This window comes from Micropterus salmoides, unplaced genomic scaffold (genome assembly GCF_014851395.1).
Source record: "Micropterus salmoides isolate LMB-PRFRI ecotype aquatic unplaced genomic scaffold, ASM1485139v1 Ms_hic_scaffold_3, whole genome shotgun sequence".
NCBI classification, from domain to species: domain Eukaryota; kingdom Metazoa; phylum Chordata; class Actinopteri; order Centrarchiformes; family Centrarchidae; genus Micropterus; species Micropterus salmoides.
Genome location: NW_024042261.1, coordinates 22458033 through 22474674, shown reverse-complemented (window position 1 = coordinate 22474674; position 16642 = coordinate 22458033). Strand labels below are relative to the sequence as shown.

The 16642-nt window shown below is 45.0% G+C and overlaps 1 protein-coding gene across 3 annotated transcripts in view; it reads right to left on the bottom strand.

The window, feature by feature from the left end:
- Nucleotides 1-16642, bottom strand: part of kmt2a (lysine (K)-specific methyltransferase 2A) — a 40690-nt gene that overhangs the window by 7424 nt on the left and 16624 nt on the right. Inside the window, exons 7-28 of one of the 3 annotated variants that reach the window (XM_038692439.1) lie at nucleotides 16521-16594; nucleotides 16154-16390; nucleotides 15865-16011; nucleotides 14239-14337; nucleotides 13854-13974; nucleotides 13540-13653; nucleotides 13118-13302; nucleotides 12646-12822; nucleotides 12086-12196; nucleotides 11697-11770; nucleotides 8820-9031; nucleotides 8594-8688; nucleotides 8374-8511; nucleotides 8132-8290; nucleotides 7192-7303; nucleotides 7016-7094; nucleotides 6684-6844; nucleotides 6418-6564; nucleotides 3604-6274; nucleotides 884-3505; nucleotides 322-390; nucleotides 12-238 (exon numbers count right to left, since the gene is read on the bottom strand). In XM_038692439.1, coding sequence (XP_038548367.1) covers nucleotides 12-238; nucleotides 322-390; nucleotides 884-3505; nucleotides 3604-6274; nucleotides 6418-6564; nucleotides 6684-6844; nucleotides 7016-7094; nucleotides 7192-7303; nucleotides 8132-8290; nucleotides 8374-8511; nucleotides 8594-8688; nucleotides 8820-9031; nucleotides 11697-11770; nucleotides 12086-12196; nucleotides 12646-12822; nucleotides 13118-13302; nucleotides 13540-13653; nucleotides 13854-13974; nucleotides 14239-14337; nucleotides 15865-16011; nucleotides 16154-16390; nucleotides 16521-16594 — 8031 coding nt within the window. Of the gene's footprint in view, nucleotides 1-11; nucleotides 239-321; nucleotides 391-883; nucleotides 3506-3603; nucleotides 6275-6417; nucleotides 6565-6683; nucleotides 6845-7015; nucleotides 7095-7191; nucleotides 7304-8131; nucleotides 8291-8373; nucleotides 8512-8593; nucleotides 8689-8819; nucleotides 9035-11696; nucleotides 11771-12085; nucleotides 12197-12645; nucleotides 12823-13117; nucleotides 13303-13539; nucleotides 13654-13853; nucleotides 13975-14238; nucleotides 14338-15864; nucleotides 16012-16153; nucleotides 16391-16520; nucleotides 16595-16642 lie in introns of all 3 variants that reach the window. The other 2 variants (XM_038692438.1, XM_038692437.1) reach the window with 2 other exon arrangements.

Sequence of the window (16642 nt, the reverse complement as noted above, 5' to 3'; positions counted from 1 at the left end):
TTTTCTCTCACCTTCGATACTCTCACAGCGGACGTGGAAACCGTCTTCGCTGCAGATTTCAAAGATGATGCCCTTCTTGGGTTTGCTGTCCAAGCCAGTATCCCTGCTGTTGCCGTCCTGGTCAGGTGGGGAAGCCACAGGAAGAGACCCTGTTCCCCCAGTGGCAGATGGTTTGTCTTTACCCACTACTTTCCCCAGTAAAACGAGGCCGTCAGATGTCTTCTTTTTACCATGCACACTGGAAAAGATTCGGGACAAGCATTAGAACTTTTTTATATGAGCAAAAAAGAAAGTGGGCACCTAGCATGGACGACTACATACCTCTTGTTGGTTGCCCTGTCTGTGGGCTTGCCCGTGTCCATGGGTTCAGGGGAGCTCAGCTCTTTGGAACTGGTTGCAAAGAAGATAAGAGAGGATCAAAATGGGAATATATTTATGCACAGTACTTGCGTGAACAATTGGGAGTTATAGATTCAGACAAGGTAAGATATTTCACTTCTCTGTAACTGAACCCAACTTTATTATAGTGCACAGCAACTGAAAACATACTTTTGTACAAATAATATATGTTATAAATAAAGCATACACATATCCAAATCTACCATGGAAATGTGAGGAATCTGAGATAAAGTTGAAATGTTAGCCGAAGACCAATGCAAGAAAATCTCTTCTTTCGATGTTATGAAGATATTAAAGCTAAAAACTTTTACCAAAAATCTAACAAAAAAACTCGACAAACATTTGTTCTCGTTATTCTCAATGTCACATTAACTATGCAGAACACATTTGAGAAGGTCATTTCCAATTTTTCTCATATTCATGTAAACGGGAATAAACTGAAAAACACAATATCAGTACAGCTCAAGCAGCCAAACTGTCTCACCTTGGGTTTGAGTGAAGTGGCCCTGTAGGGTTGCTGTGATGCTCCTCTGCCTGAGAGGCCTTGAGCTTCTTCCCACTGGTTGTGTCTAGACTCTGCCTGCTCCTCTTCGTTTTCTGTTTGCCCTTTTCTGCTCTTGAAACTGCAACTGCTGTGGTGGAGTTAGGCCGCCTTTGTTCTGATGATCTGGAAATGGGAGTTGTTCTACTGCTCTGGCAGTGTGCGGTGGTTTGGGTAAACACGCCAACAACACGTCCCTTAGCGGGGCTTAGAGGGCCATGAGCTAAAGTAACAGTGGTTTGTGGACTGGAGTCCACAGTCTGGACTCTGTTAACAGGCTGTGACTGATGCTGTAAGTGAATATTACTGCCATCTGCCTCTCCTTGCTGGTTGACAGCCATGCTGATAGTCTGTTGGGAGGGCAGGACGCAGATGCTGCTGGCTATGGATGTCTGCACAGAGGAGCTGAGTTGTGACATCAGAGGAGCGCCTCCTGCTGACTGCAGGACCATTGGCTGATCTGACAAGCCCAAGCCATGAGGACTTGCTTTAAACAGGAGGCTGCTAATTGGCCCTGTGATCTCAGCAGAGCTAAGGACAGGGGTTGAGAGGGAGACTGATCCTGGTGCAAGAAGGCCAGCAGCGCCACTAGGGGGCACAGACACAACATTCAACACTGACTGACTGGGGCTGAGACCAGAGACTGTGCAAGGTATAAGGTGTGTGGAGGAATCATGACCCAGGATCCCAGCCTGGGCAGGACCGGGAATCCTCTGGTGAAGGAGAGCAGTGGGATCCAAGTACATAACCCCACCTGATTTTGGTCTCTTGATAATATTTGGGACTTTGCGCTGAGAAGTGGAGAGGGTGCTTAGCTCAACCAGGCCACCAGGTTGGCCGGAGATGCTGGCAGTAATCTGAGGGGAAGACAGGTTAATGAGGGTCATGTTGGGAGGCCCCACTTCAGATGGGGCCAGAGTAGGCTGGCTACGCGAGCGGGCCAACTTTTTGCTTTTTCTTGGCTGAAGACGAGAGATAGGCCTCTTCTTGCCATGAGCAGAGGCGAGTACAGTCGGGGAAGAAGTGAGGGAGGAGGGACTGGACACTATGGCAACACTGGGGCACAACTCGTGCGGTCGACCAGCCTCTGTGACCAGAATCTGGGACTGGTCGTGGGAAGGCAACCCAATGAGAAGACCTGAGTTGGTGCTGGGAATTCCTGTCTGGAAGCCTGTCTGTGTGGCTCCTGTAAAGGCGTGAATCTGGGAAGGGTGAGGCATGGTGCCCAGGACTTTGCCTCCTGCAGAAAATATTGGCTGGGCTGTGGATAAACCGGTATTTAACCCTGTGGTGAGTGTCATAGAGCTCAGCACTGCTGGAGAACTAGTGTCCATCACTCCTGTGGCACTTATTTTTTGGGTGACACCATTAGGGACGGTCTGAAGAACGTAGAGAGGCTGGAACTGCTGATTGACCAGGATGAGCTTATCAGGCCCTGGTTTGATGACTGCTGGGCTGGAAACCTGACCCTGGGGTGGTCCAGGAACTGGACTGGGGCTGCCTGCAGCAGCAGAAGCTGATGCCTGGAGGTACTTCTGACCCTGAAGAGGCAAGGAGGGAGAACTTGGCAAACCAGGGGTACCAGAACTCCTGGGAACATCCTGGTTACCTGACGGTTCAACCACTTGGCCAATGGCAGGGCTGGGAATAAACTGCTCAGGAGTCATGTGACGTTCTGCGACCTGCGTGTCCCTGTTTCCCAAAGTTGTAGCATCGTGCTGATTCTCTGATGGTGACACACCTGGCCCAGCTCTTTTCTTGTCCCCACTCTTTTCTCTGCTGATCGTCTCCGGGTCAGAGGTCAAGCCCAGCATGGGGCGCTCCGAGCTATCGGAAATAAGACTCCCGGCAGAGTGGTTCTGACTGGTGCTGACAGTAGGGCTGCGCGTGGTGAGGACAGAGAGGTCAGACGGCAGCTCCAGAGGAAGGTATGGCTCCTCTACAGATATGGAGCTGTTCACACTACTCTCCACTACACCTCCGCTCTCAGCACTGGGTAGCTGCTGGGAAAAGTCTTCAAACAAAATGTCTTTGCGCCGGTTGACATCCACTCCAACGTAGCCCTCATCTAGCAGCAGCTCCGAGGAGGATGGCTCAGACTGCTGACCCAGAGCCTGCATTGACATGGAAGGTGTGTTGAGGACAAACTCCATGATGTCTGATGGCAAAATGTTACCACAGTCATCGCTGTTGTTGTTGTCGGAGTCTGATTTAAGCAGGTCTGTGCTGAGGGACAGCTGGGCCTCGAGAGGATCCTGACCCTGATTCTGCGGCTGGGACTTGACTCCGCCTCCTAGAGGAAGACAGTTTTCTTTCTGGTTCTTTCTGCCTTCTCGTGTGTTGCCGCTCACTGCTCCGCCACTGCTGTCAGCCTCCTTGCTCGAGTCATGGGAGACAGGTTTCTCGATGTGCCTCTCTCTGCCCCTTCTCTTAGGAGTGCTCTTGTGTGGCGCAGAAGAGGAGGTGGCAGTAGTGGTTGTGGTGCTGGTGGTGCAGATGCTGGTGTCACTCTCCGAGCCGTCATCAACGCCATCGAGCTGGCCAATACGCTGCTTGCCTAAGGTCCTGTTAAACCCAGCAAAGATGTCAGATTATTAGAGACAACAGAAAATAATCAGAAATAAATGTTTTACAATTATTTTATCAAAATAACGTGTACTTACAAAGCACTTAGCATGTCCTCTTCAGTTTTTCCTTGAGCCCTCTGTTGTTGCTGCTCCTCGTCTTTTAGAAAGCGTTGAAGCTGGGATCCCCTTCCCAGACACTGGTCTATCCCTTCTATAGACGGTAGGCCTTCACCGGGGTTAATTATTGTCCGGGTAAAATTGTAGTAGTAAGGGTCTTTAACTCTCTGCTTCATTCCACTGTCTTCATCCTCTTCACTGTCCCCAGACGAAGAGGAGGTGCTCATATCATCTGCTCCATCCACCTGCCCTTCGGCTGACTTTTTGCGGCCACCAGACCTCCTCTTAACCACAGCCCCGGTTCCGTCCCCGGTGCCGTAGAACGGAAGGTCCTCTTCACCATACGAACGAACCCCATAGAAAGGTGTGAGGCCAAAAAACATGTTGGAGCGTGCTCGGGCACTGCGTCGAGGGTAACGCCGCTTGGCCGACCCTGATCCGTCACTGTCATCCTCGTGATGTTTATCATCCATGCCTCTGTCGTGGTCATCTTCTGGGCCATCGCCCTCATCCTCGGTGCCTTGAGTAAGGAGGCTATGGTGGGCTTGGAGCTTGCTGCGTGAGTGCTCCTTGCGCAAATCGTCTTCCTCTGTCTGAGTCTGTGTGTCCGATTCAGAGCTGTCACTGCTGCTGGCAGAGGGTGAGGAGAAGAGAGCGGAGCGGGCAGAGCGACGGGTCCCCTGTACGGCAGGAGAGACAGTGGAGGTAGTGGTCGTGGGACAGGAGGAAGAAATACCGCCAGTGCTGGTCCCGTTAGGGTCAGTCTTGATATCAGTCTTCAGTGGAGTTACAGCAGGGGGTTTAACTGATCTCTTTTTCTCTCTAGAGGACAACGGCAGCTGGTTAGTTGTTGGTTTGGTGTGAGACTGGGAAGAGGTCTTAACTCCTTTTTCTGGAGCTAAACCACCCTGCTGCATCTGCTGTAAGTTATCCAGACTGGAGCTGTTTTTCCTCTCAGTACAGGAGTAGTTTTCTCTGGTCTTTGAGGATGACTTGTCCCCTCCCTGGTTCTCAGGCTTCTCCCCCTGAGCCTTCCCATGGGCTTTGGTGCTGTTTCCAAGCACTGGAGCTTTGCTATTGCTGCTGTTGTGAGAACTGGGGTTCGTAGCATGTGTGTTGGAGCTGCCAGTAGCTTTCGTATTATTGTTGAGAAGTGGAATTTTGTTGCTGCTGTTGCTGTTTTGGAGACTCTTCTCTTTATCACGGTCTTTGGACAACTCTCTGCTGCCTGCTGTCTTAACTTTGGGGTATTTGTCTTTGGCAGCTGAGGCTGCAGCTGGGGAGGCCAGGTGCATGGAGCCTCGCTTGACAACGTCATCTTCTGCCGGCGTCCTCGACGGCCACAGAGGCTTCATAGTTCCTGCTGTGGCTGGACCTGATGAATAATCATTTGATTTCCGTGTGCTGGACTTCTGAAATGAAGACTTTGGGGAGCCAGATTTCCCAACAACAGCGTCCTTATGGAGTGAAGCTTGCATTAAATTTCCAGTGCCACTACTACTCTCCTTCCCTGAGCTGGGCTTGTCCTTAGACTGGGTGATGTTAGAGGTGGAGGTGGACCGGTGACGAGGCAACAAACCGAGGCTTGCAGAAACATCCTGGTCCTTGCCTCCGTGTTTCCCTTGCTTATCTATCTGCTTGGCGCTGCCACCTCTCTGCTGACCTGTGAGAACAGCAGTGCCCATAGGAGGGGAGGACTGGCCTGAGCCTGCAGGTGCCAGTCTGGTACTCTTACTCTCACCTCCAGGCTGTTTGGACTGACTGCCAGGGTTACCATCTTTCCCTGAGCCAGAGTCTTTGTTTTTCTCTGTGCTTCTATAACTGGAATCTTTAGATGAGGGTTTAGTCTTGTCAGAGTCTCTGCTAGACAGTCTGTCTTTACCTTGGCCTGAGTCTTTTCCTGTTTCCCTGCTGTATTGCCTATGCTTCTCAGAGTCCCTTAGCCCTGCATCTCGACTGAGCGACCTAGCTTTGTCCATATCCTTGTAACTGGGATCTCTAGAGGATGATTTGCACTTTTCTGTTTCTCTATTACTTGACTCTCTGCTTGCCTGTCTCCCCTTCTCAGAGTCTCTGTTTACTTGTCTTCCCTTTTCTGAGTCTCTTAAGGGATCTCTACTGAGAGGTCTTCCCCTCTCAGATTCTTTCAGACCTGAGTCCTTACTCGACGGTCTCCTCTTTTCTGGCTCTTTGGCTGGTATTTCACCCTTGTCAGAGTCCTTCTGCCCAAGTTCTCTGGATGATCTATTCTTGTCAGAATCCTTAGAAGCATGGTCTTGACTTGACACTCTCCCCTTGTCTGTATCTCTCAACCCTTGGTCTCTGGATGATTGCTGTCTGTTTCTGTCTGCGGAGAAGAGTCTACCTCTTTCATCATCTCTCTGGACTGGACTCTTTGCTGAATCTTTGCTTGGGTGTTTGGACTTTTCTGGGTCTCTGGCAGGGGATGGGATGAGGGGAGGGGGTAAGGTAAGGGGTCGTGACAAAATCTGAGGTGGGGAGGTGACACCTCTCTGTCTGTTCAGCTGGTGGGGTGGAGGAGAGAGAGAAGGGGAGCTGTGGCGACGTGAGTCAATATTCCTCATGCCGGGGTTCACCAGGGAGTCTCCAACTGTCACAATCTCATGGCTTTGGAGCTGAGAGGTCCCTCCTACAAAATATAATAAAGCAAAATTAAAATAGAGTCTGCTCTGTGGAAAACTGAGACTGCAAACATTTATATGTAATTCTATAAAACAATGTTTTGTTTTTAAAAAAAATTGTTCTAAATGAAAAAGGAATGCATATTTGTACCTGGTGAAGGCATGGGCCTGGGGCCTAGTGAGCGCTGACAGGGGGGGTAGCTGGGGTGTCGGTTCCTGGTGTAAACCCTGAGCTTGGGGGTGTTAGTGGGTGAAAGGGTGTCAGAGCGCCTTGGGGATTCAAATGGATCAGGAAAGTCTAAATATGAAAGAATTGCACAAAACATAGTTTAGTTTAACACATTGTAATCCCAAATATGGTACATACTGTAAGCTGTAAACCTGAACTATATGAGGTCACTATAGTCTGTATGTTACCTGCTATAGGAGGTGGGCTGTGTGCTATCGTGCGATTCTCCTCAGGAGCCATCATGTTTTTATGGTCTGATTCTACCACTGGAGGGTGACAAACTAGGATCCTACAGGTATACACACAGCGCTTTCGTGCATCCAAAGTACTCCAGTAGACCCTTGAACACCTGGAGAGAAGGGAATTTATTTAGTTTGACCCAATTAACTTGGCAAATTCAATTTTCTCCAGCAGTTAGATGTACTTAAATTAAAGAGAGAATAGTAATGGTGGCACTTAAAATAGCAACAGAAGACTTTTAGATAAATGAAAAGGTTTAAAAAAACAAATAACAACTTACTGGTATCCTACAGGAAAGAGTTTGCGTTTGCAGTCTGAGAGTTCTGTCAGTATCCCCAAACAATCAATGGTCATGGAGCCTGCAAAGATGGTATTTAAATCAGCATTCAAGAGACAGTGGGAGTAAGTGATGGAAATGGACGTTTATCAACCAACATTTACCAGCAATCTACCTACCTATCATCATGTGGACATTTTCAGGCTCCAGTCCTGCCAGCCACTTCCTCCTGAGACTGATGCCCTCCAGGTCCACCAAGATCCTTCGGGTCACCTCAAACCCAGACACCACCTAGAGAAAGAAATACACAAACATAGGAAAATTTAGAACATTAAATAACAGTTTCTAGCCTGGCACGGTTCATCTATACAAGAGACATGTATTGACTGACTAAGTTAACCCTTTGAAAACGGACCTCCCGCAGCCATTTTGAGGCTGTCCATGGGAGGTCCGTTTTCAAAGGGTTAACTTGGCATGATCCTATTTAAATGGATTTAAAATGAAAACTATAACAGCTAGAGCATTCATTCTTTTTGCAGCAAAAAGCTGATATTTTCGTTGTCTGCTCGCAATGATGTCATCACGTTAAGTGTGAAAACGCTTGGTGGCACTAGAGGTTTCTTCCGAACTTTTTATTGTTTTGCAGCAGAAAGCAAAGGCTTCTGTCATTCAAATCATTGCGTCGTACTGTTGTGGTGACGTCATTACGTTTAGTTACATGCGGTGAAAAATCACGTGACAACGCATGATGCCAGATGAGTGGCGCCAAAGGAGTAGCTAAGCGGGTCACAGCAAAAGTGTCACAGAGAGACTGAGAGAAAAAATAAGATTCAGTACTTTAGTATAGTTAGCATAGTTTAGTATATAGTTTAGTTCATAGTTAACATAGAATTTTTTAAATCTATCAAACAATTTCAATACTTTCATCAATTATTAAGGTTTATTTACTTACATAACCTTTTAATTGAGGTTGTACAGATTTTAGGATATGAAGCATTTGAAGATATGACATCACAATAGACAAAAATACCAGAGTAGGCACAGGCGGACAATTTGTATCGCAGAGTTCAAATGTTTAATGAACTTGTGATTATTTAGTAAACAATGACATTTTCTTACTTCTCCCTTGATGAGGTCCTTATGCTTTGGACAATAGACTTTCTTGTCCTCCAGGAAGACGCAGTGGTACTGGCGGGCGCACATGAAGTGGTAGTTACTGGTGCAAGAGGTGAGGCAGCAGCCAACTGTGGCCCCTGGCTTTTGACACTTCTCACAGCGCTGAATACAAAGTACATCAGGTTGTAAGTGTCTGTCCAGTAAATATACACTGAAAATAGAGTGTGACGGACTAAGTGTCTTACCAGGTGTTTTCCCCTGAGGACAGCCATGTGAACATTCTTCAGAGAGCCGTCATCATCCTCAAACACCTCAGCAGACCACAGGGCACAGTTCACATGGGTCCACTCATTCTGACCGATGTACAACAGCCTGCCACCCTCCTAACACAAAAAGTCATGTTACAGTTGACACAAAGACATTCTTATGTGTGTTTAAGAGAGTCCACGCAGATGTCTGACTCACATTAGTGTTCTCGTCTCCATACTTCTGGCACAGTACACACTGCCTGTTGTCACTGACGCCTGGCGGAGGAGGGAGCTCTGGACTGTCTTCACGATCTGAAATAAAGTTTTAATTTATAAGAAAACCTTGTGTGATGTCCCTACAGCGTCAAGATTGTGATGGCAAGTGATGAGATGTGCAAGAACAGTGTGCAAGTATTTGTACACCTATTTGCAGATTGCCTTACCCGGTAGGAGTGGGGGTGGTGGGGGTAGAGATGGAAGATGAGGAGGAGGGAAGGCAGGAGAATCTGGTTCACCAGGGGTCTTGGGCCGGGGAGCTGGGATGATCTTTTTCATGAGGTGAGGGTGCTCAGCGCGGGAAAGCTCCTGGCTCTCCTGCCACTGCGCGTAGTTGTGGTCAAGGGACGGAGGCAGCACAGCATTCGGGAGGAGCCCACTGCTGAGAAACAACGGCATACAGAGACAGGCACTATTAACTGACATCCTATTAGTACTACCAATGATTAGGGATGCACCGAATGTTCAGCCACCGAAATTAATCGGCCGAAAATAGCAAAAAAAGCACTTTTGGTGTTCCGCTTAATACGCCAACAGACAGAATAAATTTTACCAAACAATTACATTGACATGTCGGCAGAGTGGAAGCATTTTAAAGTGTCTGAGAAAGACACAAAAATTGCCGTTTGCAGACACTGTTCTGCTGAATTGTGTCCTAGCACATCCACTCCATCTGTGGCTGACTTCTTAGAAAAGGCAACAAATGATCTGACCCGCTTTGAGTGTTTCTGTCAAGGCCATTAAGCTAGCCACACCTAAATTTGGAGTGCACGCGTATTCAAGCTTTTATGTATGAGAGTTCTACCTTAAGAGAGGCTATGAAGTCTTCATGTTACGCGATATGAGAACCACATACAACATTATTTATCAAATTGGGTCAGACTTAATGAATTTAGCGCGAGGATACACGTGTGACAATGTCCGTTTTCAAAATAAGGTGTCTATACAGGATGGAAATAAGATTATTGGATTATATTCACAGAAAGTTTAAACCATATTACATGTGTACATTAAAAGTAAATGGACACCTGTAATTTACCTTATTTAATTTTCTTTTTGGTGCATCACTAGCAATGATACATTTGACGTTTGTGATTGTTTTATTGATAAAGCCTAAAGGACAATCCCAAAGAAATACAGTCTGCGTGGTGGGGATTGTTTTTACTTCAAAACAACACTCATTACCTGTCAAACCTCAGATTAATAGATGATAGCTTCCCTGCATGGGGTGGCGTTTTCCCCAATTAAAGAAAGGTGTTGCTTTTTCAACAACATACATGAGATGTTGGCAAGGGTTTTTAATCCCTCAACACTATCACACAGATTATATGTCTTGCTCTGAGCATCCCAGGATTTCACCGAACAAGATATAAAAAAGACTCTCAGCAGTAAGTGAGCAGTGACACCAGTAATAAATAATCACATCCAAGGAGCGTTGCCAAGTGTGATGTGAAGTTTCATACTTAATAAGCAGAGGCATCTAAACAGGCAAACATCCAATGATGGCCACAGGATTCAATCGATGGATCATTGGTTTCCTGGACTGAAGCAATGATTCATAACATACTAGACCAAGTTGACAAGTAAATCACAATTAGACCACAAATATGTATCAAAGAGCCTTCAAGTGAAATGTGACGCTGTTACGGTTTACCTCCCACAATGCCTGGAGGAAAGGCGGAATAAATGGTCTGGGAAAGCTAAATATAGTTAAATATAAGTGAGCAAATGACTGAGTTGAGTTGAGTAAATGAGTGAGAGAGTGTGTAAAAAAAAAAAATCCAATATGCAGAGCAGTAAAACCATACCATTAATTTACAAAGTGAAAGGAAAGAAGGTGGCTATGAGCTATTCCTTCTAATAATGTCAAATGATAAATAACAAATGCCTGACATCTCTGTAAACAGCATCAGTTATTTATTATTTCATTACTGATCAATGATGTAAAGGCATGAGCACAAATCAATATTTGCTGTCAGGAAAGTGCTCACATGTTTAGGGGGGGGGGGGGTATTCTCTGGTCATAATCAGTGATATTCTAAATGTTTGGGCTCCCAATCATCTATTACTTAATTATATTCACCACCAGTCCAGTGGGCTCATTAAATCAGAGAAACTGTGGAATCAATTTCATTACCACAGCTTTAAATCCTGACTGGGACCTTTAATCAAAGTCATTGTCCTGAGATAAGGCATGCTGAAAGAAAAACACTTCATTGATCCACTCAGTCACTAACTTCTTATGTTGTTAAAAGGGTCTTTTATTTTTTTTTTATGTCATGGCCGAGAAAGCTTTTAAGATGTGATTCTCAAAACTCAACATCACACGACTTAACCACTCAAAGAGATAAAGTGACTATCATATGAAATCCTGATCTTGTCCCTTGGCTGTTATTTCCACTAATTTTACTCAGAGGTTGTTGGTACAGTCAGCCCACACATTTTATAAATATTAGTTCACTGCTTCTGGTTCCCTCAGATGATGGTGCAGCTTCTCCCAGAGAAACCACATCTTACTCCTCATTTCAATAATTATAGACCGAAAGTTCTTGAAAACTGCAGTTGTTCTCTTTGGATGGGCTCACATTACAGGAGTATTAAATTCAAATGTTCTGTTCTGTAATTACAAACATATCTTGCACTACAAGTTTAGAAAATAATCGCACATCACACAATTCACAATACTACTGAGTGCGCTGCCAGCTATCGGGTGTTGCTTAAATATTGCCTTCCAGACTTTGTTCATATTAGTTTGAGCTTTCATTTGAAGTTCTTGTCCAGTAGTTCTGCCTGATTTTGCGGTTGTATTTTCCAACCTTGTACTGCAAACTACTTAATTTAGTCCATAAATCTACATTATTTTCAAAAACATTTTCAAGTAATTACATCATAACACTGTAAAAGTAATCTAGAATCAACTGGTAAAAAATATAAATTATGGCTTATATAACTGTAATGAGTTACTCAGACCAGTTGGAAACTGCACACTGAACACTGTAAAAGGTACAACTTCTTGTACTGACCACGGTGTGATAGACACTCACTTGGCAGAGATGTTTTGCCTTTCCCAGAACCTGGATTCTTTCACTTTGAACCACGGGAATATTCGGTCCATTTGCTGAAACAGAAAACATTCAATGAAGTTTGCTTATCAGCCTACTAAAGCACTCACACAGACTTGCATTTGAGGGAAGATGGTGATTAGTGATGCTGTATCTCAACAGAAGGTCCTTAGCTTGATGTTGCCATAGCTTAAACAAGATGCTTAACCTTTGTAACTTCATAAACGACAGTTAAACTGTCTGATATAACCCGAAAGTGTACAACTGCCCTAATGTCACTGTGTAATTTGTGAGTACGTGTGATCTGTTTTTAGTGGTGCTGAGGCGACTAATACGACTCATATGATCCAGAGTTGATCTGAAGTTCTTACCCGAATGAAGAAAGACTTGACCATGCTGTTGGCTTTCCTGCTCTCAGGCTGACCACCGTCACTGTTGATGGCTGTCTGAATGATTCGCACAACGTCATCGCTGAACTCCAGCTGGGAGAGAAAGGATGAACAGACGCACATGTGCAGACAGTAATTGTTAAAACAGTGAAGTGCTGATGAACGCTGGTGGAAAGGTCATTACAGCTGCCTATGTAAATTTACCATTTTACAGCACAGACCTGATTTAAGAGACAAGGACACATACAATATTGAAATCTACTACACACAAGGCTTTAAAGCTATCATTCTTTTAAATACAGACTGCTTGTCATGGCGTTTGAATCTCACTATTCTGACCCTACATCAAATCATTAGGCCAAAATGTTTGCCCATGGTTTTCTTGCATACATCTCTCCCATCCTTAGATAAATGTAGAGTAAATATACACACACATTAACTGCTTTTGACTATAAAAAAGTGAGCACACTTTAGATATGGTTTCCAGAAATTGCACTAGGTCCAGTTTATCAGAGCTGCAGCTCAAAAGTTAACATGCTTACCACTGAATTGTAGCGGCCTTGATCCATCTTTTTCTCAACAGACTCCAGGTCTGGAGGGGAGTCACTAGGGGGTGCGGGGGTGACTTCTGTCAGGACTGGAGGATCGGGGCCCTCCGGGGAACGACGGGATGGAAGACTCTCCTCTGTCTCTGGGTTCAGCTCTGGAGGCTTCACCGCCTGCCCAAAAGTCAGAGTTACACACTGAGTTTAGCTGTGGTTGCTGCTTCAGCGGTATGTAAATGAATATGTCTGTGTTTCCATCAGTGTTTACTCTATATTCATGAGTGCAGCGCCAAAATAAGGGAATGTACACCACTACTGAAAGAATGAATGAAAATCAAATCATACTATACTTTCAAACTTTAAAAATAATCCTGTTTCAATAAAATGTTTGCAATATGGTAACGCTGGCAAAAAATTACAGCAATTTTAACTGATACTGCTGAAGAAGCAACAGTGGTATGTATCTAACCTGTCTGTAGCGTAACAGGTGTGAGGATGTGCGTGAATTGAGAAGTGCAGTGAGGACATGGCGAACGCAGCCCTGTAGCTCCCTCTCCAGGGCTGTCCTCCACTCGGCCGGGTGGCGCTCAGTACATTTGGTACACGTGTAGGCGACACTCTCTGGCAGCTTTGATAGCAGTTCGTACATTTCATCTGGATGACAGGCGAAAGATGACAGGTCATTATTGTGCCCGTCATTAGGTTTATCGTCTTTCAGCCTCTCATCAATATGACAGGACTGCCTGTCAGTCAGCTGAACAGACACTGACAGCTGACAAGGCAAATTAAGTGCAACAAGTGCTAGTTAATACTAAATACAGCATGGAACACTAACACTAAACTTGTGTTTTAAATGATCCTCTAACCTGCCTTATTTTGGATCCTACTGACCTGTCAGATTCTCACACTTAGCATGAACCCAGTGATTGCAACGGCCACACTCCATCATCTTGCTGTCGTAGTCATCATCATCGTAGCACTTATCACACAGTGGGCAGAAGTTTCCTGAGAGAGGAGATGGTAACAGGTACAGTGAGTTTAGACCACTCAGCTGTTGTCCTTGCTCAGGTTTACTGATGACTTCAACGTCTTCAAAATACAGGTCACATTCATAAGAAGACATTCTCCTTTAATCTCAGAAAGAATATCAGCAGTGAATTTATACACTGACTCATCATTTCGGGCTCTACATGCTTGTCGCTTACCTTTAGCAAAGAGTTTGGCACAGTCGTGACACATGGAGAAGTCATGTGACCACTGGGCATCCCAGGACTTCCCAGGTTTAGTGGCTCCACAACTCTTACAGCGAACACACTTGGTGCAAACCTGAAAAGAACAAGGCAGAAACTTGCAAGCAGTTGTGTAAACAGTAGGAATGGTGTGAAGGAGAGTAAAATGTTTTTATAGATAGTGCCTGTGAGAGGGTCCCATGAAAATAAGTAATGGGGTCTTGAGGAGCAGGAAAAATGTGTGAACCAAAGGAGAGGTAAGAGAAAAGCTAAAGTTTGATCAGACCCTGGTGAAGTTGCAGTTATATAAAAGGTAAGAGGTTGGAAAGGAGTCTAAAGGGAGAGTGGTGTGCATCCATACCCAGACTCTCTTCTTCTTGGTGGGTCTGGTAGGGTGGTTGGGACCCAGGCACTCCGGGTGATAGCTGTTACGGCACTTATCGCACTCTAGCAGCTGCTGCTACAGTGACAGAGGCCAAAAATGAGATTAAATCATTTATATATCAACCGAGGCAACATTTTTCATGGCCAACAATCACCCCAGTTGTGTTCACAGCGAACTAGATACAAATATGTCCCCTGGTTTTGACCTGTAGTATTCACCTCAACCAATCAGTGTTGTTCTGAAATTAGTGAATGAGTTTGATGCAACATTACAGTGTTTTCAGAAGACGATCAGTGTGTCTAAGATCTTATGCAGATGTTAAGATGACTATAGTGCTCCCCCTAGTTTATGGTGGAGCACATTCAAAGTGGGCTTCATGAATGGATGAACATCATTATCAAAAGCATTACGATGCAGCGATAGCGTGAGATAGTGTGAGCTGTACAGAGCTGTGCTTGGCAGGGCTTTGCAGACAGCCACTTAAGTCAAGTTTTTCCTGTGGTTCTGGGTCAACATGATTAGCTTTGCAACACACACAGCAATCCAGCAGATTTTTTCCCCCCAAACCAAGAGCCATACATGAATACTAGAAATAAAAAGCCAAGTACAAGTTAAATGTTTCATTAGATGTCCACTCAATTTGTCTGGCTATGGCACATAATGTTTACATTGAATTAAAGGTGCCCTGTGGAGTTTTTTTTTACCACTAGTAGTGCTATGGAGAATTTTTAAATGTGGGTCCATGTTTTGGGCATCAGCATGCAGCTGACATGTTACACATTCCTGCCAAAGGTTTCACACTGTTCCGCTGATCTACACGTGGTGGTGACATGCCAAGAAATGCAGCAATGCGCCAGCAAAGGCAGGGAAGAACAAGACTGCTAGCAAGTTAACTTGGATGTAAACAATGCAGGAAAAATTGGCTTTGTTTTTTTCAAGGAGGAAATCCACTGATCATGTTTGTTAGACCTCAAGGATACAGAAAATTTTTGAAAATGAAACTTTGTTGGTTTCCACGAAAACTCCACAGGGCACCTTTAAGCAGGATTTCAGATTGTATGAGATCAGCAGAAGTTTAAAATTCCAGTACCCTCACCATGAGCTGAGATTTCAGGCTCTCAAGGCCATGCTCAAGGATCTACTGCTGCTGAGGCAGTTCTTTAGTCACAGATAAAAGCCAATCAAAGTAATAAATGACTTAATGCGTTTTGAGTTGCAAGAAATACAATATTTTACGGTTTAGATCATCTGCTGCCTGGTTCTTAATTACCAATGACCAAGTAATCTTTTAACATAGAACTTATTAACATGTACCAAACAGACAAACCATCAGTTTGATTGTGTTGCATAGACCAAATATGTTTATACATAATTCTAAACTGACAACAATCCAAGGCTCACACTGGGCACATTTTACACAGGACTTGAGCTAAATAATAAAATCATGGCAGGAATCCAAGAAGCTGATTAAGTGCTGTCTGCTGGCAAGGCTAGCAAGCTTCTTTCTAGGGAAGATTCTCCGGCCTTTACACACTGTCACTCTACACTAAGCTTCTTTTGTGTACGGCTTTAAAATGAACAGAACTGTACTGAATGGTTTACTTTAGTTTTCTGGTGCTGGCGTCCACAGGCCTGGCAGAATCTACATCGTCGACAACACCAGTTCTCAAACTGTTCCTGGAGAGGGCGCTCTGATTCCCCCAGGCAAAAGAGATGGAACGGTTCACAGCACACCTGGCAGAAGACAAACTACATATGGAGAGAAACAACACATTGAGAAAGTTAGGTTGGGGAAAGAGAGAAACTGTTAGAATATAGGTTTAACCATTGCTCTGAAAAAAGGACAAGCTATATAGAAGAACACGTCTTTAACACAATGACAGTTTTTTACCTCCAAATTTCCACTGCTTGCACATAAGAAGCAGAGCACCCTGGGTGTGACAGGCACAGAGGTGAGCAGGCTGAGGCCGCCAGCCTCCCACACCTTCTCAACATCATGGTCCCTCTTGAAATCCACTCTGATACGATGCACTCCGTCGCAGGGCGCTCTGGACTTCGTCTGGCCCCTAGTCGAGGGAGTGCTCAGCCAGTTTAAAGTACTACTGCTTGGGGGTTTAGCGGTCAGCGGCTTTTTCGTGTTTATCAGACAAGAGGAGAGTGAGACAGGAGGGTCAATGTCAGAAAAAACACGTGATCTGTACAATGAGCATTCATGGTTTTGATGCGAGTTATTTGGAAATCTAAAAAAAACTTCTTACCTTGTCTTTTGGTCTCTGTTTAGGGGATGGAGGTACAGAGCGAGAAGTTGGCTTCTTCAACTGTTTTGATTCAGCTATGAGCAAGAGACAGGACATAACATTCAAATAAAAATGGAGTTAAG